The 17,815-nt window shown below is 39.7% G+C and overlaps 1 protein-coding gene across 3 annotated transcripts in view; it reads left to right on the top strand.

The window, feature by feature from the left end:
* ELK3 (ETS transcription factor ELK3) overlaps positions 1-17,815 on the top strand; it is a 36,144-nt gene that overhangs the window by 5,253 nt on the left and 13,076 nt on the right. For all 3 annotated transcript variants that reach the window (XR_012053490.1, XM_002189112.7, XM_072923233.1), the window contains exon 2: positions 11,977-12,185. Coding sequence is in view for 2 of the 3 variants with exons in the window: in XM_002189112.7 (XP_002189148.1) it covers positions 11,979-12,185 (207 nt within the window). In the remaining variant the exon portion in view is untranslated. The remainder of the gene's footprint in view (positions 1-11,976; positions 12,186-17,815) is intronic.

Below are 17,815 nucleotides of genomic sequence, written 5' to 3' on the forward strand. Positions count from 1 at the left end.
ACACTACTTGGCAGCTAATTCAATGCCAGTTAATAACTGTATAGTCAGTTCTGCATTTTTATTCTTTTATGAATACTAGTTTTTTGCTCTACCGAAATGAACCCTGAAGCTGTTGATCTGTTTGACAGGTGCAATTCCTGGGTAGTATCTCATATTATACCAGACAACTCTATATTTAAGTAATATTTTAAAATTATATGGCAGTGAAGAATATAGGAAGCCAATTTTGCCATGTCCTAGGCAGGTACAACTCAGCTGAAAGTGATAGTTTTTTTTACTGTCATGGAGTTCTCAACACCATGTCTGAATTTTGGCTGCTTGCTCAAGTAGCATTGCTGTGATTTTTTCCAGCAGTGGGGTTTGTTCTTCTTGTATCTGTGGATCCATAATTATTTCTGAGCAGCTGTGCCCACAGTAGCAGTGCTGCGGTGCTTCTGGCTCACTGTCAGGAGGAAGGTCCACTGACCCCTGCATGCATGGGCCAAGTGTTGAAAACTGTTCAACTGTATGATGACAGCTATAGACATGACACCTATGGACTTCTAAGATAAATATCAATCAACTATGTAAAGAAAGGTTTTTGAAGACTATAGCATGTGATCTGTCCACATCTGAGCAGTTAGATGCAGCTCAGGATCTTCAGGACAAGAGTCTCTGAAGGAAGCCAAAAACTTATTTTGTTTTGATCTTTTAAAGCACTTAGGCATGTATTTACTTTTGAGTGTGTCAGCACTTCTGTTAATGCACTGAGACTAGCTGCATGTTAAATGTAACTAAGGCACTGCAGTGGCTCTTGCTTGCTCTGTGAAGGGCCCTCCTAGTCTTCCACAGCTCTACATTTTGCAGTGCCGGATGTACTGTGTGAACGATACTGCCCATTCCATGGCTTCCCCCAGACCTGTTTCAGAGAGTTATTTCAGTCACATCTATGTCTCTGCTTACCAATTTACTACCCAATACTTGAAGATTCAGAATGTAACTTGGATGATCTTCGCAAATACCAGTTTACTACATGTTAATGTGTTTTGACTCTTGTGCAAGCAATGCTGTCTTAGTTTTTTGAGCTTTAAAGTATACAATTTTCTTATCTTGTGGCTCCTAACTTGAAGATCATTTGAAGTACTATGAGGGGAAAACGCATGTCTTATACCCTGTCTTTTATTTTTTCACTGTTATTAAATTATGTAATGAATAATACATAATTTTTATTATTATTACCAATCATGCAAAATTGGTAAAAGCCTTCTAGGTTCTGACCCAAGTATTAAGTCCACAGTCCCATTAATACTATTTTACATGATGGGTCTTTTTCTGAAAACATTAATGAATAAGCAAAAATATTAATGTAAAACATGCTTTTGCAGTTGTACACAAAAGCGTAGACTTGGATCATATCCTTCATCTAAAGGATCTAAATGTTTTTAATCAAATGTTCTCTAAGTTTCCCATCCTTATTTTGCAACACAGCTGATAGTTCATCTGTAAAACAGATTTCTATTCCACATCTATTTGCCTCTAATGTGGTGACAGCACCTCGTTACTACATCAGTGTATATTTCTTCTTTTTTGTTGTTTTTTTAATGAAAATTGATCAGATGTTTAGGCTTTAGGCTTGTTTCAGTTTAGGCTTTTTGAGAAGGACGCTAATGTGTGTTATTGTTTTTAAATGTTTATGTTGTGGTAGTGTTGAGTGGCCTTTGCTGTATCAAGCAAACAATACAAACAAAAAAATTTATAGACTGAAGTACACCATTATCTCTCCTTAGCAATTAACAGTAATTAATGTGAAGAAACAATCTTAAAAAGCATTTAGAAAATAAGAAAAAATTCCTTTTGCAGCTCAGTTAGTGAAATCTGGAGGAAGTTGACTACCTTCAGAGAATTTCTTCCATGCTACACTAACATAGCTGAGATGGGAATGTGGGTTTAGATTCTGGATATAGACCTCTGTGAAGTCTGGTGACTCAGAGCAGACTCAGAGCAAGTGGCGTGTGTGGTCAGTTTAGTAAATGGAGTGTGGAATAGGGCTGGCATAGAAAGTATGACTGCAGCACTCCTTCAGTACTGACAGTTCAGTGATAAAACCCTTACAGAACAGAGCAGTTTGATTCCCTGGGAGCAGGGCACAATAATGCTGACTATCCAGTCCCATCCAAGTTGAGAAGAGTCTTTGCATTTTATTTAAACGTGTAATTTTATACAGAATTCAATAGGATACAGGATGCAATAGGACAGGATACAAGCCAAAACAGTGGCTGTTACGTATCCTGAGCAGCAGAGACATTGACAAACCAATTGGTGCATTGATGTCACTTCTAAACATGTGCAATCTGAGCACTCTACATACAGCAAAGTTTGCTGTAATCATTGAAATGGTGTCTCATTTGTCTCTCATTCATAGTTTGCAGCAGCTGTGGGAATTAGTTTAAGCACACAGGACACAGTACAGGGGAGTGACAACTAGATCTTCTCCTGGCTGAGATCTCATGTATTCTACAATACATTGTGTGGGGTATTCCAGTGTTTAACAAATGAGGTTAGGTGAAACATGTAGGTTTCACCTGCAGGTCCTTGTTGATGTAGTAGGCAAGTGAATAATGTCAGAAGATTGAAATATTTTAGTTGGTTTAGCTTAGTGCATGATAAACACACAGAACTTCGATTAGTACTGAGAAGAATAGCAGATCTTTGAGATTTTTATGTGTAAGAATAGTTCTTAATTTATGTTTTTGCTATGAGATAATAAAAATACAGACCTTGACTAGTGCTGTGACTCTTGCTCATTTTTTATGGCTAAGGAACTTACACTCTGGCTTGTGCTCCAAAACCTACTGCAACAGAGCTAATGTTTTGGGAAGAAACTGTCCAAGTAAAATGATTCCATATTTGTAGGTTATCATCTGCTGAATTGTTTTACACCATTTTTGGTATAATGCTATAACTGATTCCCCTTGAAACATGACAATATGCAGGTAAGCCTGAATGTTATTTAATAGTTCAATGGCTCATTTTGCTAATCCAGCAAATTCTGAAAATCCAGTTTGCATGGTAAGGCAAGTTTGACCACCAGTCTACACTACAACGATCTTCCTGTGCTTCAGGTTTCATGAAAATTGCCAGCCACCTTGGTTTTCCTTAACAGAACTCCAAGGACTGTTTCCTGGCCTCTTGGCCAGTTTCCTCTCTGCTCACAGCATGAAAAGACCTGCTTTTTTATCTGAGTTTTAGCCTAGGAAAAATCAGTGGCAAGGGGAAAGTTAGTTTAAACATCTGAATATGAAATGTATTAAAGCAGCATTTGAGACAGCAGATAGTAATAGTACACAATTTAACATATTAGAGACACTGAATAAGTTAGAAAGCATTCGGTCTGTTGTTGCAAAATTGAGAATTTTAATACTTTGTTTAAAGATGGGAGTACAGATAAAGCATTTACATTTGGGAGTAATCATCTCTTGATATATTAAGTAAACTATCAGACTAGCTGCTGTTCCTGGAGGCTGGAACCTCTGCCTTCTTCAGCTCTGGAAACATCAGAAATTTTATATAGGACGGTCAAGTAATCATGATCTGTGTCCTACTGATGCCGACAAATATATAAGAGGAAGTCATATGGGAAGAATAAACATATAGGACTGGTTCTGAAAGCAGGAGTCCCTCAGATTGCAGCATAGCATGTTGCCAGCGTGCCACAGATGTGCACCACATGAGCAGACAGAAAGCAGTGTGAGGAGTCTGCACTCATTTTATGTCTGTCCCAAGGTGAAGGTTTGGAGCCATTACAGATTTATGTAGTTTTGTTTATGGCTAGCTTTAGAAATAATTGAGCAGGTTATTTTTTAAGTCTTCACAGGGAACCAACTAACCATTTTTTCCCTCCTGCTAAGGGCTTTTACTCCAGTGGGATTCAAACTGTTTCTTGAACTGCATCCTTACAAAAAATGTGAAAACACTCGTGTTGTCGAGGCGGTGTCATCACACCTCTGCTTGGCAGGCAACCAGTCCTTTGTTTTATTAGTTCGGAGATTGCAGAACTTTCTTCCTTTGGACATCTGCCTCCGCTTTTCTTTGACTTAGGTAAAAAAATTAAAAACTGCAAACACTGTATTACCAAATGTACCTACTTGAAGCAGTACTGGACATATGTGTGAGTGTTTTCTTCTCTATGATGGAACTTGATGTTATCCCTTAATCTTTTGCGAGATTTTGCTGCTGTCTCTTTTGTGTTGCTCTTAACCACAGGAGCCTGTTTATTTTTTTTAAACGTGCTGGGCCATAACAGTGGGTATTCTTGCTTGAGAAGGAGACCTTGTACATTTTTACTGTAAAAAAATCTTTTGAATTATAATTTAAAGTAAAAAGACTACTGTTGGAGTAGCAGAGTAGTCATACCTTGTATGACTCTGTTAAGTAGATCCTCCAGCAAAACCCTCTGTGTTTTTTTGGCTCATCCTTAAATCAGTCTGTGTTTTTGTGGCAACATTACTGTAGTTTTGCAGTAAATTGGAACTTGTGCGCTGGGGCACCCCTGTGGCTTTCTCTAATGTTTCCACTGGGTGGTGCTGCAGGAATTCCTTTTTTTTTTTTTTTTTTTTTTTTTTTTGCTTGAATCTGCATTTCCCAGAAAGACGCCTCTAAAATATAATAGGAGGAAGTCCTGATTTAGAAAGTTTTTGCAGTTTCAACACAATGGAAGTACTTGGAGGATGCTCTGACAGGAAATGTCCTGGTTGCTGGATGTGGAAAAATTACCAGCATTCTGTATCATACGTGCAGTCAGTTCCCTAAAGTGTCCTGGGTATGGATTGCACCACTAGTTTGATTTATTACCTTTAACAGAGAAAGTTCTGCATCAAATGAAACCAGGTATATTTACACACTTACAGAGCTTTTTTTTCCAAGCCAAATTAAATTAGCAGTAAGATCTCCTTTGATGAATATATGAAAGCTTTCTGAGTAAACAAATTGATATTTGTTTTTTCTCTTTTCTGGCAGAATCACTAACTCCTCACCAACCACATCCTATTTATCACCCTTGAAACATCTCTGTTGAGAAATAAAGTGTTAGGACTGACTCAGCTTTTTCTTTCAAACAGTTCTGAGCAAACATTTGGGCAGATTTGGCAATTGTCCTTAACCTCTCATGATATAGTCATAGTTATACAGATGAATTTTCAGTGAAAAATGTTATGGCTGACTAATTTTTAAATTATTTTAGGAGAGTTCCTTTTGTTGATAGACACTCTTGCTTCTGTAATTAGATGAAAAACAAGTGTACTTCAATGTTTTTATAGAAACTAAAATGAAAAATAGAAAAATTGTCCTAGAGGATTTATAAGCTCTTCAACTTTTCATATGGACATGCACTTTAGAACTGTGTTTAGGATGCATATAGACACTATCTTGTTCCATATTTTTCTCTATATATACTCTTTGATATTTCATATAGCATGGAATTTATATATGGAATTGTTTTGGTAATTCCAGCAAGAGTTTTTTTAAAAACCCATGTAGCGATGTATTTTCTATATATTAATGGACTTTAATTCAGTTAAGTAAAAAAATCTCAATTTCTAGTATTGAGAAATGGTGGTTAAAAAATAATGGCAAAACAGTCACATTCTTGCACATGGTATTGCAGCAGTCATCTCAAGGGTTAAAATGAACCTGAGACACTTAGAAAAATAAAACCAGAGCTGCTATTACAAACTGGGACAGATGTAGGAGGCCAGGTTTCCTGTGGCCCATTTTCCAGTTTCCTGGCTGCAACCTGCAGAAATAAAGGAAGCCAAATGCTAACGTGAATGAGAAACTAACAATGCCCCACGTCACGCTGCTCAGAGAAACGTGCTGGACAGAATTAGGATATAAAAGCAGAAAATGGATGTACAAAAAATGTACACACGTTTTTCAGAGTAGCTGAAATGGTAAAAAAAGGCATCTATTACTGAGAAATACTGTGTGCTTGCAAAGCACACACGTGCCTGTAAAGGAAAAGTAAGTGGAGGTGTGTGCCTGCTGTGATGGGGCATACAAAAAAGAGCTGGATCTTTTGCAGCTGCTTTGGCTACAGAAGGAATCAGTAGTTTCTTCATATGCTAAGGGAAATTAATTTCCCTGCCATGACTCAGCCTCTTAATCCTTTTCATGTACGTGTCTGATCACCATCTTTCTGTGACTACCTACATGGCATAATGCTGGTTAACACCTTATATGTCTTCCTGATTTAATTGGTCACCAGCTGGTTTTTTTCAGCCTCTGGGCACCCCAGCAGTCTGTCCTACTCATTTATCCCTCCTCTGCCCCAGGTCCCCCGACCTGGTTTATAGCTCAGGCTCCCAGATGTTGTTCCTTTGCAGACCCTCTAAAGCAAAAGGGACTGGTTTTGATCCTAATGCCTGAAGGGATTCCTAGTTTTAGCCTTCAAAATTTGTTCAATCAAGGTTGATTGTCCAGGATCAGCAGTTTCTTTCTATTTTAGAAAGGCTGTAGGGGAGCTAACATGGAGAAAAAATTGAAGTAGGAAAGCTGGACTACTTGGGAGAGCAGAGCTGTGTTACAGCTGTAACATAGCTGTGTGGAAGCTAAGGACCTCTGCAGAAATCCTGAATTGCTACAGAGCTCCTTTCCAGCTTTTTGCCTTTTATATGCAGCTTTTCCTATGCAAGAGTCCTACAAAACTTAATGCTTCAAGGACTATCCTGCTTATCTCACAGTTCATGTCATTAATCTTTCCGATACTGAGATTTTGGTTAGCTAGATTTGTCTCTGAGCCTCCTGGTTTTCTACCGCTTTGACTTAAGATGCCTTGCTTATTTGTTTTATTTTACCCAGCAGGTTAATAACTGTATTTTTTGGATCTTAATGCTGCCTTACTGACTGACATTTTATCACATGGAATTTCATATGTATTGTCTTGTTAAAAAAAGAAAAAGCCTATGCAGCTCATCAGCACATATATTATCACGTCTTAAGTATTTCCATAACTTGCATAATGTTTTCATAGTGGTTTTTTCATGCTGGTTGAAGCCAGTCTTCATATGCTAAAGGGAGAGAGAATATTTGGCATGTAGGCCCCTTGCCTAAGTGAGGAATTTGGGTAGACCCTTTACAGGAATATCATCTCTCAGATGGGACACTTTGCTCTATGGATGTCTCTGTCCATTTCAATTATCTTCTTCAGGGAGAGTTTATGGTATTGACTCTGCTGCTGCTCCAAGTTTAGGCATTTCTGTTAGTCCCTCAGTTTGGTTGAAATAGGAGCAGAATTATCAGCACAGAGACTCTGATTTGCTGCCTTCTGGCATCAAATCTGACGACCTAAACTTAAAATTTGGTGTGTGGAGGGCATGCTGTATCACACTGATCATGCAGTTGCTAGGGTTTGTATGGGAGGAAGCACATTGCAAGGAATGTAAATTGCTAATGCAGATGGTGTCAGTGTGGTTCCCTGTCACAGCTGCCAGAGAAATGGATTTTCAGAAAACTCAGTCCTGAAATACCATTTTGCTGTCTAACAAAGCATTTCCAAGTATAATTTCTTCTAACTATGCCCATGATTATTTGCATCAGCAGTAGTGGAAGTGATCACATGGTAAGATGGCAAAATCAGATATGTCAGAGTTAATGGCTTAAAAAATCAACTCTTTTGTCTGTATGAATTTTGATTAAGCTTTCCATGACACAGGATATATGTTTCCAACATAGGTTGTGTTTCTCATTCTGTACCATTGATACATGTGACTATCTAAATAATTTTTTTTTAAAAACTATTTTTTTCTGCTAATCCATGTAATTCAGTGTGTGGTTCCATGTATTACTTATTGCTCTGCATTCAAGTCTTGTACTGAGCACAGAAGAGGAATATTTATTATTATTTAATATTAATAAAGAGTTGATTGAAATGTGGTCACTGTAGGAAGTGACCACATCCTAACAACTCAAAGTTAGGCAAGACACTGAATTACCTTTGAGTCAGTAAAAATTCAAAAGAGTTAGAAAATATATAAATGAAAGATAATGTTTTCTGAAGATCTCCAACTCCTCACAGTCATAATTTATTATGACTTTTAATACAGGCACCAGATTTTTGGTTGAATTAAATGTCTTCCAATAAATCCAATACATCTGTAGTGATTCTTCTGCTTGACCACTCAAATGAGGCAGAAGTTAAGCCCTGTGTGGCCATTCTGTCCTCCTGAGGGGACAGTTAGTGCCTTGTGGAATCCAAAACAGTTCCCATTGAGAAAGGCAGGTTAATACTTCTGTTGGTCTGTTTGGAAATTAAATGTTTTGTATTAGTTAAAAATCCTGTCACTGCAGAATCTTAGATTTTTTTATTGTTGTGGGCAGAATGGGAATTTGCCATGGGCAGAACGGGAGCTTCAGACAAAGTTCATTAGAGAGGCCTTCCCTCTGAGTCACGGGGTGCAGAAGGGGCCCCTTTGCTTTCCAAACTCCTCAGAGAGGAGTCCAGGCAGAGCATCCTCCTACAACTATTCCCCTGAAAATCACATTTGACAGAATGGAAATGAGATTAACACCAGTTTACCAAATTCAAGAAATCTGAGATTTTACTTCATATATACTTAGACCAAGGCTTCTTTTATAGGTAGTTACACCTGTGAATATTTAGTGTGATTCAGACCTGAACACCTCAAGTTTGGTGGTTAGAAGAGTAGGACCATACAATTAATGATCAGCTGAAAATGTAATTAGCATGATTTGCCTCATGTAGGAATCATACATACAGTTGCTGTACGGGCAATATGGAAAGCTTTATACAGGAACTCAGTGGCAGATGGAGGGATGAAGCACAATGCAGCATTGAGCTGTTTTAATCTCATTTCTGTAGGGCAGACTTGGGTCATACCAGTAGAAGATTTATGCATGTACCAACCAAGCACATTGATGCTGAAGTCTGAGGTACACAGGTCCTTTATAAAGCCTGTTCAGAGCCACAGGCTTGGGAGAGTTTATGGTCAGGCAATATAGGGTTGTGAGGAGTTGCCTAAATCTAATCCCGCCACTGCCATCTGCCCTGGGTCCAGCATCTGAAGTGACCCCCAGAGAATATCCATGTAGCTCAGCTGGAATAACTGAGCCACTTCCAAAAAGGTGGCAGTAACCTTTTATGTAATAACCCGATGGGAGTCACCTCTCCTTGCTCACCTGGATGTACTGTTTGTGGAGTGGGTATTCCTCTAGGATTCTCTCACCCAGGCTTGTGCTGTTCATGCACTTTACATGATGCCTATGGCTGAGTTGTCTTGAGCACCACACTCAGAAGGTAAAAAGGAATCCAAAACTGTTTACATTTTACAGATGATAAGCATCAGAAAACAGGTTCATAATGGAAAGTGTAGTACAAAGTTAGCTAGAGATTACACTGTGAGTTTCCATGGGCAGAGGTGAATGGGGATGGAGCAGGCTGCAGCAAAATGTTCTTGGCTTAGCGTCCAGTTCCACCTAACCTCTCTTCAGAGCCATGAGTGCTGAACTTGTAGTTTAAGATCTGGATGAGAGAATTGTTTCTTTGAGGTATTACACTGTTTTGGGTGATGATATGGTGAAGTTTGTATTGGTTCTTCTATAATTCTCATCTCTCTTTATTTTCCTCAGCTGAAGTTCTGCTGACAGGTCTTTTTGACATTTTAGTACAATTTTGAAGAAAGATATTTATATGGTACTTAAAATTTTCCAGAGCAGCAAAAGTTCCGTTTGTGATTTCTTGTTAGGAAGAGTTGTATGATGCAAGTTGAAATTATGCAGGGTATGGCTGCAAAATATGTGATGTACAGAAAATAGAATTATTTAAGAGGAATATGATTGTATATAAATACACCTTTTTAGCAGGGTAAATTGCAAAACTTACAAGTATTAGAAAGTATATAGATATATGATGTGTATCTGTATATTTATGATACCAGATTAATAAGGACAATTTATTATCTTTGAAGTTATAGATAAATAATCTGTTAAAGAGGCTAATACCTGCAAAGAGGGTGTACTTTAAAGGAACTTTTAAAGGCTGTAAAGCAAGTAACTGTCAGGTATATTATAGCTATGAATTTTTTTTCTTACCTTATTTTATGTGAAAAAGGATTTGTATAAAATTGCAATGAAGCAAATGCAGATGTTTGAAAGTGCCAGACCTTCGATATAGGCTGTTCTGTTTCCAGGATCTCTAACAGTCCTAGGAGCCTCAAATGACCTTTGAAAGTGCTGCGTAGTTACAGTGTCACTCATCTGGGCATCGGTGGCTTTGTCATTCAGATGGGACTCTCAGTTAATTAAAGAAATGAGGATTTTGAAGAGATAGTAAAATCATCATTGATTCTGCCAACCCTTGTTTGGCCAGCTTACTTTGAAATGATTTGGACTAAAACATAGCTCCAAACCCTGTTTTTCCACAGAAATATTGACGGCGTTCTCTAGTATCATTTTAACTTGCTTTACACTAGTGAAGCTCGTGCAATTTATTTTTCTTTATACTCATGAACCTTATGCACGGTGATGTCCCTCCTGCGGGGGCAGACGTGCAGAGGCAGCTGCTCCCGCTGTCCTGCTCCAGCCGGGGATAGCTGGAGGTCTTGTGCCCTCTTGTGGTGCGCACATCCAGGGAAGCGGCAGGCAGCAAGCCTGGCATCCTGTCCGTGTCATCTGCTAGGGCACAAACAACCATGTATTGGGAAACAAAATGAACGAGGGCGCTAAAAATCGTGAGCTTGTCTAGATAAAGACAAAAATACTCATTGTTTCATGCACAGAGGTAAGTCAGGTAATAATTAGCCCCATTAGCACCACAGTCAATTAATCAATACTAGCAGTAAACCTCTGTGACATAACATATCCAAGTTAAGTTTCAGAAGAGGCCATAAAAAATTACTTGATCCGGTGTTAGCATGCTAAGGCTGGAAATGTTTTTGAAAGTGGGTGAAAATTTCATTTAATGATTCTGTAGTTTAAAAGCTCAACTTTATCTGAGTATTCATTAAAATGATAAGTTGTTAGCAGCGATAATGCTCCCAGGTTTTAAGTTGTGTATATACCTGTGCTGAGTTGGAATATAGCCAGCCTTCAGTTTATCCTTTTATTGCAGTGCCTGAACAAAAGGTTTGTTCTAGGGAGGGCTCAGTAGCACAGGCAGTTAGCAGAGGAAAATGGTACTCAAACAACCTTTAGCAGAGAAAAAATATTCAAATAACCTCAGATGTGAGATTCAGGCACTGTTAAAAATACTCCTAATTCTCAGTAGTAGGTATGATAATGAAAGAAAAGATCCCTGTTAAAGAGAGGTTCTGGGTAAACGTCACTTACTTTACTGTGCTTAAGTGTACTGAACTTCCCGCTTTTTTAAAATATAAAGAATGTCTTTTGAGCTATTTGAATTGGCAAACAGAAGCAGCAAGAGTAATTTCAGGCCCTGGAAAAAAAGAATAGGCAAAGGCTGTTTGGTGGTGGGAGGGGAAATGGATGTAGCTTCTGGTCCTGTAATCAAAGGCAATTGCTCTGGTCTTCCCTTGTCCTTCCTCTTTTTCACAATGACGTATCCGAACAAGTCCAGTAACCTCCTCCTGACAGTAAACAGCAGGTTTTTAATATCATTTCCTTGGATAGTCATATTAAGTCCTTTTCTCCCTGCCTTATTGTGTTCCTTTGAGGAGTGATTGCTTACAATGAATGGAAGACACCAACCGGCAGTGACCTTGTAGAATGTGAATTTTGTGGGCAGTGCTTTTCTAAATACTTCCTCTATTTATGTGACCCTTCAGAGAACAGCAGTGGGAAAAATACTGGAAAAGCAGTGGAAGACCTGTAGGTCTTGTGGATGTTTGGTTGTGAATCATGTGGTAGCTTCCTTTTCTCAATTATGTAGGATGACTCCTGCACAGAGCTTATTACTGAAATGAGCGTTGGGTGGAACACCTGCTCCCAAATGTTTTTCACACTGTTTATCTTCCTTGTCCCTTCTAGGTATGGAGAGTGCAATCACACTGTGGCAGTTCCTTTTGCAGTTGCTGCTAGACCAGAAACACGAGCATCTAATTTGTTGGACATCTAATGATGGAGAATTCAAGCTACTCAAGGCGGAAGAAGTGGCTAAGCTGTGGGGACTCAGAAAAAACAAAACTAACATGAATTATGACAAGCTGAGCCGGGCGCTCAGATACTATTATGACAAGGTAAATTTTGTTATTTTCATTCAGACTAAGGAAATAGAAATGCTACCAGTTAATATTTTTCCTCTCTGTGGAAGCTATTCAGAAGTTCCTCTAACTACTCAAGATACTAGAAGGAAAAGATTGTAGAACACAAATATACAAATATTGTAGAACTCAAATCTTGCATATTCACATTTCTCAATTTTAGACTTGAATTTTAGTAAATTCAAGGACTTTCCAAACTGTTTCCACACCCTTTTTTTGGATGAATATTATATTATTTTTTCTAATTGATATTAAATCTTCTCAGGATTAGTTCTCCTTAAATGGATATTTTTCAATAAGATATATAAACTCCAAGTTCTTAGGTTTTACTATTTCCTATATTCTTGAATATTAAATATTAATAAAAATGTATTAGTTTTATTTATTAATAAAAATTTATAAATTGGTTTTGTATATTAAAAATGAAAACTTCATAGCTGTGCTTAGTGGCTTGTTTTCATCTTGCTTTTCAGAAAAGGGGGTGAGATGAGATTATACAGTGAGTAATGCCAGTGTTCAGCACAATTAGGGCATGTTTGCTGCCTGCACAAGGCAGAGGAAAGTAGATGCTCTTTCTGGACTGACCTTAGACTACTGCTGTAAAGTATTATTTGTAGTGCACTAATTCTTGCAGGGCACAGTACTATGCAGTCAGTCTAACACAGAGATCAAAAAACATGTTGACTGCAAATTAACAATGAACAATTGGATGATCAGACTTTCCATGACCCACAGGGGCTCCTTCTCCTGAAAAAAAATTTTAGTTTCAGATTTAGAGATGTTAATGTTTTGTCCACTAGAAGTCAGATTTTCCCACTTAATACGTTTCAAAGGTGCCTGACTGAGAAGGAATGAAAGGATTTGGTGAGGACAGTAGAGTGGCTGTTCAGAGCAGTTGGTATGATGAATCCCCTTCAGTAAGTGCTAAAAAGGCTTCTGCTCAGCATGGGGAAGCTTGCTTCATGACATGACTCCAAACCCTCTGGTTATGAACTTGACTGGGATCAATGGAGACAGATTGCCTGCTGGTGCATGAAGAGCATAGCCAGGCAGAGCCCAAATATGCTGTTAGTGACTGAACAGAAATTACTTAAAAACAAGGAACAAGATATTTGTAGCACTTATGCTTTGAGATCTCTGATCTCTTTGAAGTAATGGAATATAATGGCTCCTTACCTGAGACTCTCTTGCTTCTTTTATCTCTTAACCTTTTTTTTTAATCTGTGTTCTGTTTTCAGTTCCCTGCCCACAGCATGCACACACCTTTGTCATCTGTTTTGTCTCTGCTCAAGCAGCATCTGCCAGAGTGGCCGTACAATTTCTTCATCAGGGTTCTGGCTGAGGCAACTGCTTGCTGTTTGTAGAGATGGTCTTCTGTCAGACAGTTTCATCTAAGTGTGGCACAAGGATTTTGGCCATTTTTTCAGGCATTCTGTGGTCCAATGGAGGCCATAGCTCCTAGATGGAAAGAAAGATAAGTTCTTTCTTCCCCATGTACTGCAATCAGGGTTTGAACCCCAACACAAACCTATGGTTATTTCTATGTAAATTAAAATAATAACTCCTTTAGAAGGAAACAGTGGGAGCTTCTCACTCTGTGGGTATAGTGTTTTGTGACCTGTAGGTTCCCAGACAGTGGAGAAAGGTGGGTATTGGGAGAGTGCTGAAAGACAGAGCAACTTGCTGCAGGTTTTGAAGTGTGAGAGATAGCTGATAGTGAATCCTTGTAGAGTGGCAGGGTGTGCTCAGCACTGGGTTCAGTCCTTACCACTTCCTCTGCCTTCAGTTCAGTCTATACTGCATAGCGCAGAAGGGAAAAAGTCAAGAAAGGGAGGAAAGGCTCCTTGACATTCTTCCTTCCTCACTGCAGAACAAAAGGGAAAGGACTGGGGAGGTGAAAAAGCCTCTCAGACTGTAATGCTCTTTTCCTTTAGACCATTCACCAATTCGTGAGATAAACCTAAAAGCAGTCTAGACTCTGAGGTAGCCTCAAGGAGCCTTCTGACATACTTATTCCCTCCCTGCTTGTGTGCATTGATGGATGCATTGGCAGCTGGGAGTGCTGGGGCAAACGGGATGCACACTGAACAAATGTGACAGACACTGAGCTGCAGATGGGGGAGTGGCAGCAGGAAAGATGCGGCAGAACTCTGGATAAGACTTCACTTGCACTATGGAATTATTGACAGGAATTTCTCTTCCTATAACCTAAGTGATCTGGCAGCATATGAGTTTGAGACAAGGGTCAGTGACGTTTTTAGAAATTATGGTAGCACATGGGCTGGACCTTCTTTTCTTGGACTGCCCTCTGCTCCTACTACATATAGTTGACACTGAACTAATGTTTCATTGTCTATCTTTGAAATTATTCACCATGGAGAAATAAAACCTGATTGCTGGATAAATGGGGGTTTATGAGCTCTGCCTTTTGCTTGGGCGAAACACCAGCTTGTTAAAATTCATCATCTGATTCATCTGAACTTAAAAGTAAATTAATTCCAGTACTGGAGAAAAATAACACAATTAGGACAAGTTCCTTAGCCTGGCTTTGAAAGCAAGCATGACATGCCGTGGAGGCTGATGGCTAGATTTATGTTAAATTCAGATAAAAAGCACCCCAGGAAATGTAGAGTATGGCATGTCTTGATTGTAATTTGTTACCATGATTATACTTGCTAAATGTTTGTAGATAATCTGAAGACTCCATTTCCTGTTTCATTTGTTCCCCAAATTCTTCCCCACTCCCCTCAACACCCACTCTTATTTTTATTTAATGCATTTCCCCTATTGCCTCAACAGAGCAGCAGCACAGATAACGGATAGCACTGAGGAAAGGCATCCTGCACTCTGCCTGCAGCTTGTGTCTGCCATGTCACACACTTTTGCCAGTCGGAAATCTGTTGTAATGCTTTCAGGAGATGCTTCAGCACTGTTCCCACACAGAGCACTTCAGCTTGAAGTAAAATACCTATAAAAGTAGAGTTAATAAGGTTACTCAGTTATTTTGCTTCTATGATAGCTGTAATGGCACATATCTTTTGGAAGTCACCACGGGTTTCAAGACTACTGAAAGTCCCTATGCATATTTCATGATGACACCACAAGAGAGAAGCTAGTGAATTTCCCATGAGGTTTTTTATTGAGGGAAGGAGGGCGAATCCAGGAAATTACATGCCGATAGTGACATTAATAGGATGTAGAAGTTGTGGAATTTAAGTCCTCAGAAGTTAGGAAACAAAAGAATCACAGTTCCCTGGATAACCCTAATGTTTGCATGAGTTATGCTGCATCTTTAATTACACAGTCACATAATGTTGTGATGAGCAGCTATTCAATATTTTTGCATCTTCTCTGAACAGTACGTGGCCCGAGGCTTTACTCAGTGCTATTCAGTCTGTTTCAGTTTTATTTTCAGTTAATGGTTGCCCACTTGTTTAGATGGCTTGGCAGTATGATATACAGTATTAAAATAATATGGGCTGCTTTGTGCTTATTGCAGTGCAGGAACAGGGCTTCTCAGGTGCTCTCAGGATTCAGAGGTGCCATTCACTCCTCCCTGTAAACTGGTTACTAGTTTGTATTTTTAATGTCCAAGTGTGGGTGGAAGCATGGAAGAGTTGTTTTGGGCAAGGGTCCCTTGCTTGGGTGCTTTCTGAACTACAGGATATAAATGAGGATATACTTCAGGATAATGAAAAATACTATTTTATTTTTGGGAAGGTCTTATAATAAGATATCTCAGGGGTATTGAATCCTACAATGAAACAATAGCAGTGTGGTTGTGCTGGAGTACCAACTATACATTATGTAGTAGTGCAGGTAAGAGGTATTACAAGGTAATACTTTAAGGGGCATTAGAAAGTACCTTTGTAAAACTGGAAGGAGCTTCATCCAGGAGTGATTTGTGGAAGTCAAGAAAGTGCTTGGCTGAAATGGCATAAATGGTTATATTGTGTATCTATATGGAAAGATGGGAGTAAAGGATTTGATACTTAATAAGAGGTGATGGGTAGAGGAGAAAGCCCAAGAGCACCTGCCTCAAAGAGACACATAAAATAGTTCATGTTTGATGTGAGATGAAAGGGATGTCCAGTGACCTGCAGTAGAAAGAGCAGAGAACCTGGTCATAGGTGCTAGCCAGAGAAATAGCCTTTATCTTCCAGGTGGAGGGCAGTGAAGAAAGACTGCACAGTGTAGTAGCACCTGTGCCTGCATCAAAAATGTTACAAAATCTGACTTCTACACACACAGTGTAAAAAGCATTACTGCATAACCTGTAATGCTAGCACATGCTGATGCAGACACATTCCCATTTTTCAGAGCAGACCATCCTGACACAAGTACCTCCTGCCAGCATATGTACTTCAGACCCTGGAGTGTGAGCAGCCCTCTGGGTAGGGATCCCAATAGCTGGAAGCAGCCTGGATAGAGTTCTGGGAGGGATTCGTAACCCGTGTTCCTACACATGTTGCACACCTCAGTAGTCTTAGAGCCAGGGAACTTCCAACACATCCAAGTGGGATTTAGGAGCAGTGGCTACAGCTCTGGTCTTTCTTATTTTCTGAGCAGGGATATTTAGTACCTACAGACAAGTTCATTCTGCTCTGTCATATGTTATGAGATCTTGGGCATCCTGATTATAGGTCACTTCCTGGAAAGAGGGAAAAATTGTCTTCCTGCTCCTGAGATCCCTCCTTAGTCTGAAGTTTGACTAGGAAGTGGGTCCCACGTCCCAGCTCAGTCTCCCAAGTGGCTCCTGCAGCCAGCAAACAGGTTTGGGCCAAGCCACTAAAATGCTTCAGTCACGCTGGTAGTATAGTTACACATTTGCTCTAAATGGCTCAAACATGGAGCAGGAGTCAGAGCTGATAAAAATAAAACACAAACATGATGGATTTCAGTGGTGCACATGCATAGTTGACACAACCCCTCCCTAGTATAGTCTAGTTGAAGCTGCAGGGAGAACCAGTCCACGGAGCCTTTGGCATCCAGCTCAGCCAGCTGCTCTGTGGAGGACAGGGGCAGGGGAGATCCATCCCTGCAGCTGGTGATTCAGAGCTCTCAGGTGAGGCTGGTTTTGGAAGGGCTCACAGAGTGAGTTCCTGAGGTGCTGGGGTGTGAATAAGTCTGAGCTCACTAGCATGGACAATGTGCTGGAGCAGGCAGCTGGCACTGCAGCTTTCCAAGCACTTCTCAACAGGTGGGGTGGGCATGTTTGCTGTAGTCACTATTTTGCACACTGGGAGCAGAGGAGGGGAAGTGTAAAATATTGTAGAAGCCAACAGAAGAGGGGCATTCCCTCCTGCCTGCCCTCTCTCTGTCAGAGTGCTGTCTATTGATTTTTTTTTTTTTTTTTTTTTTTTTTTCTGTTGGACTGGAGCGCCTGCTCTTGTCCCTGTTGCTGATTTCTTCTCTGCAGAGCTGCATGGACCCATGGACCCAGCAGTCCAGCCCTGGCTCCCTGCAGCCCTGGCCAGCAGCCACTAGCACTCATTTCAAGCCTGTTCATGAGAGAATATACATAGAAAATTCAAACAACAACAATAAAATAGGGCTAAATGTTCACATACAATTAGTGTCCCGCTACCAAGCAAGTGGTCTACTCT

Source organism: Taeniopygia guttata, chromosome 1A, assembly GCF_048771995.1.
Source record: "Taeniopygia guttata chromosome 1A, bTaeGut7.mat, whole genome shotgun sequence".
Classification (NCBI taxonomy): Eukaryota; Metazoa; Chordata; class Aves; order Passeriformes; family Estrildidae; genus Taeniopygia; species Taeniopygia guttata.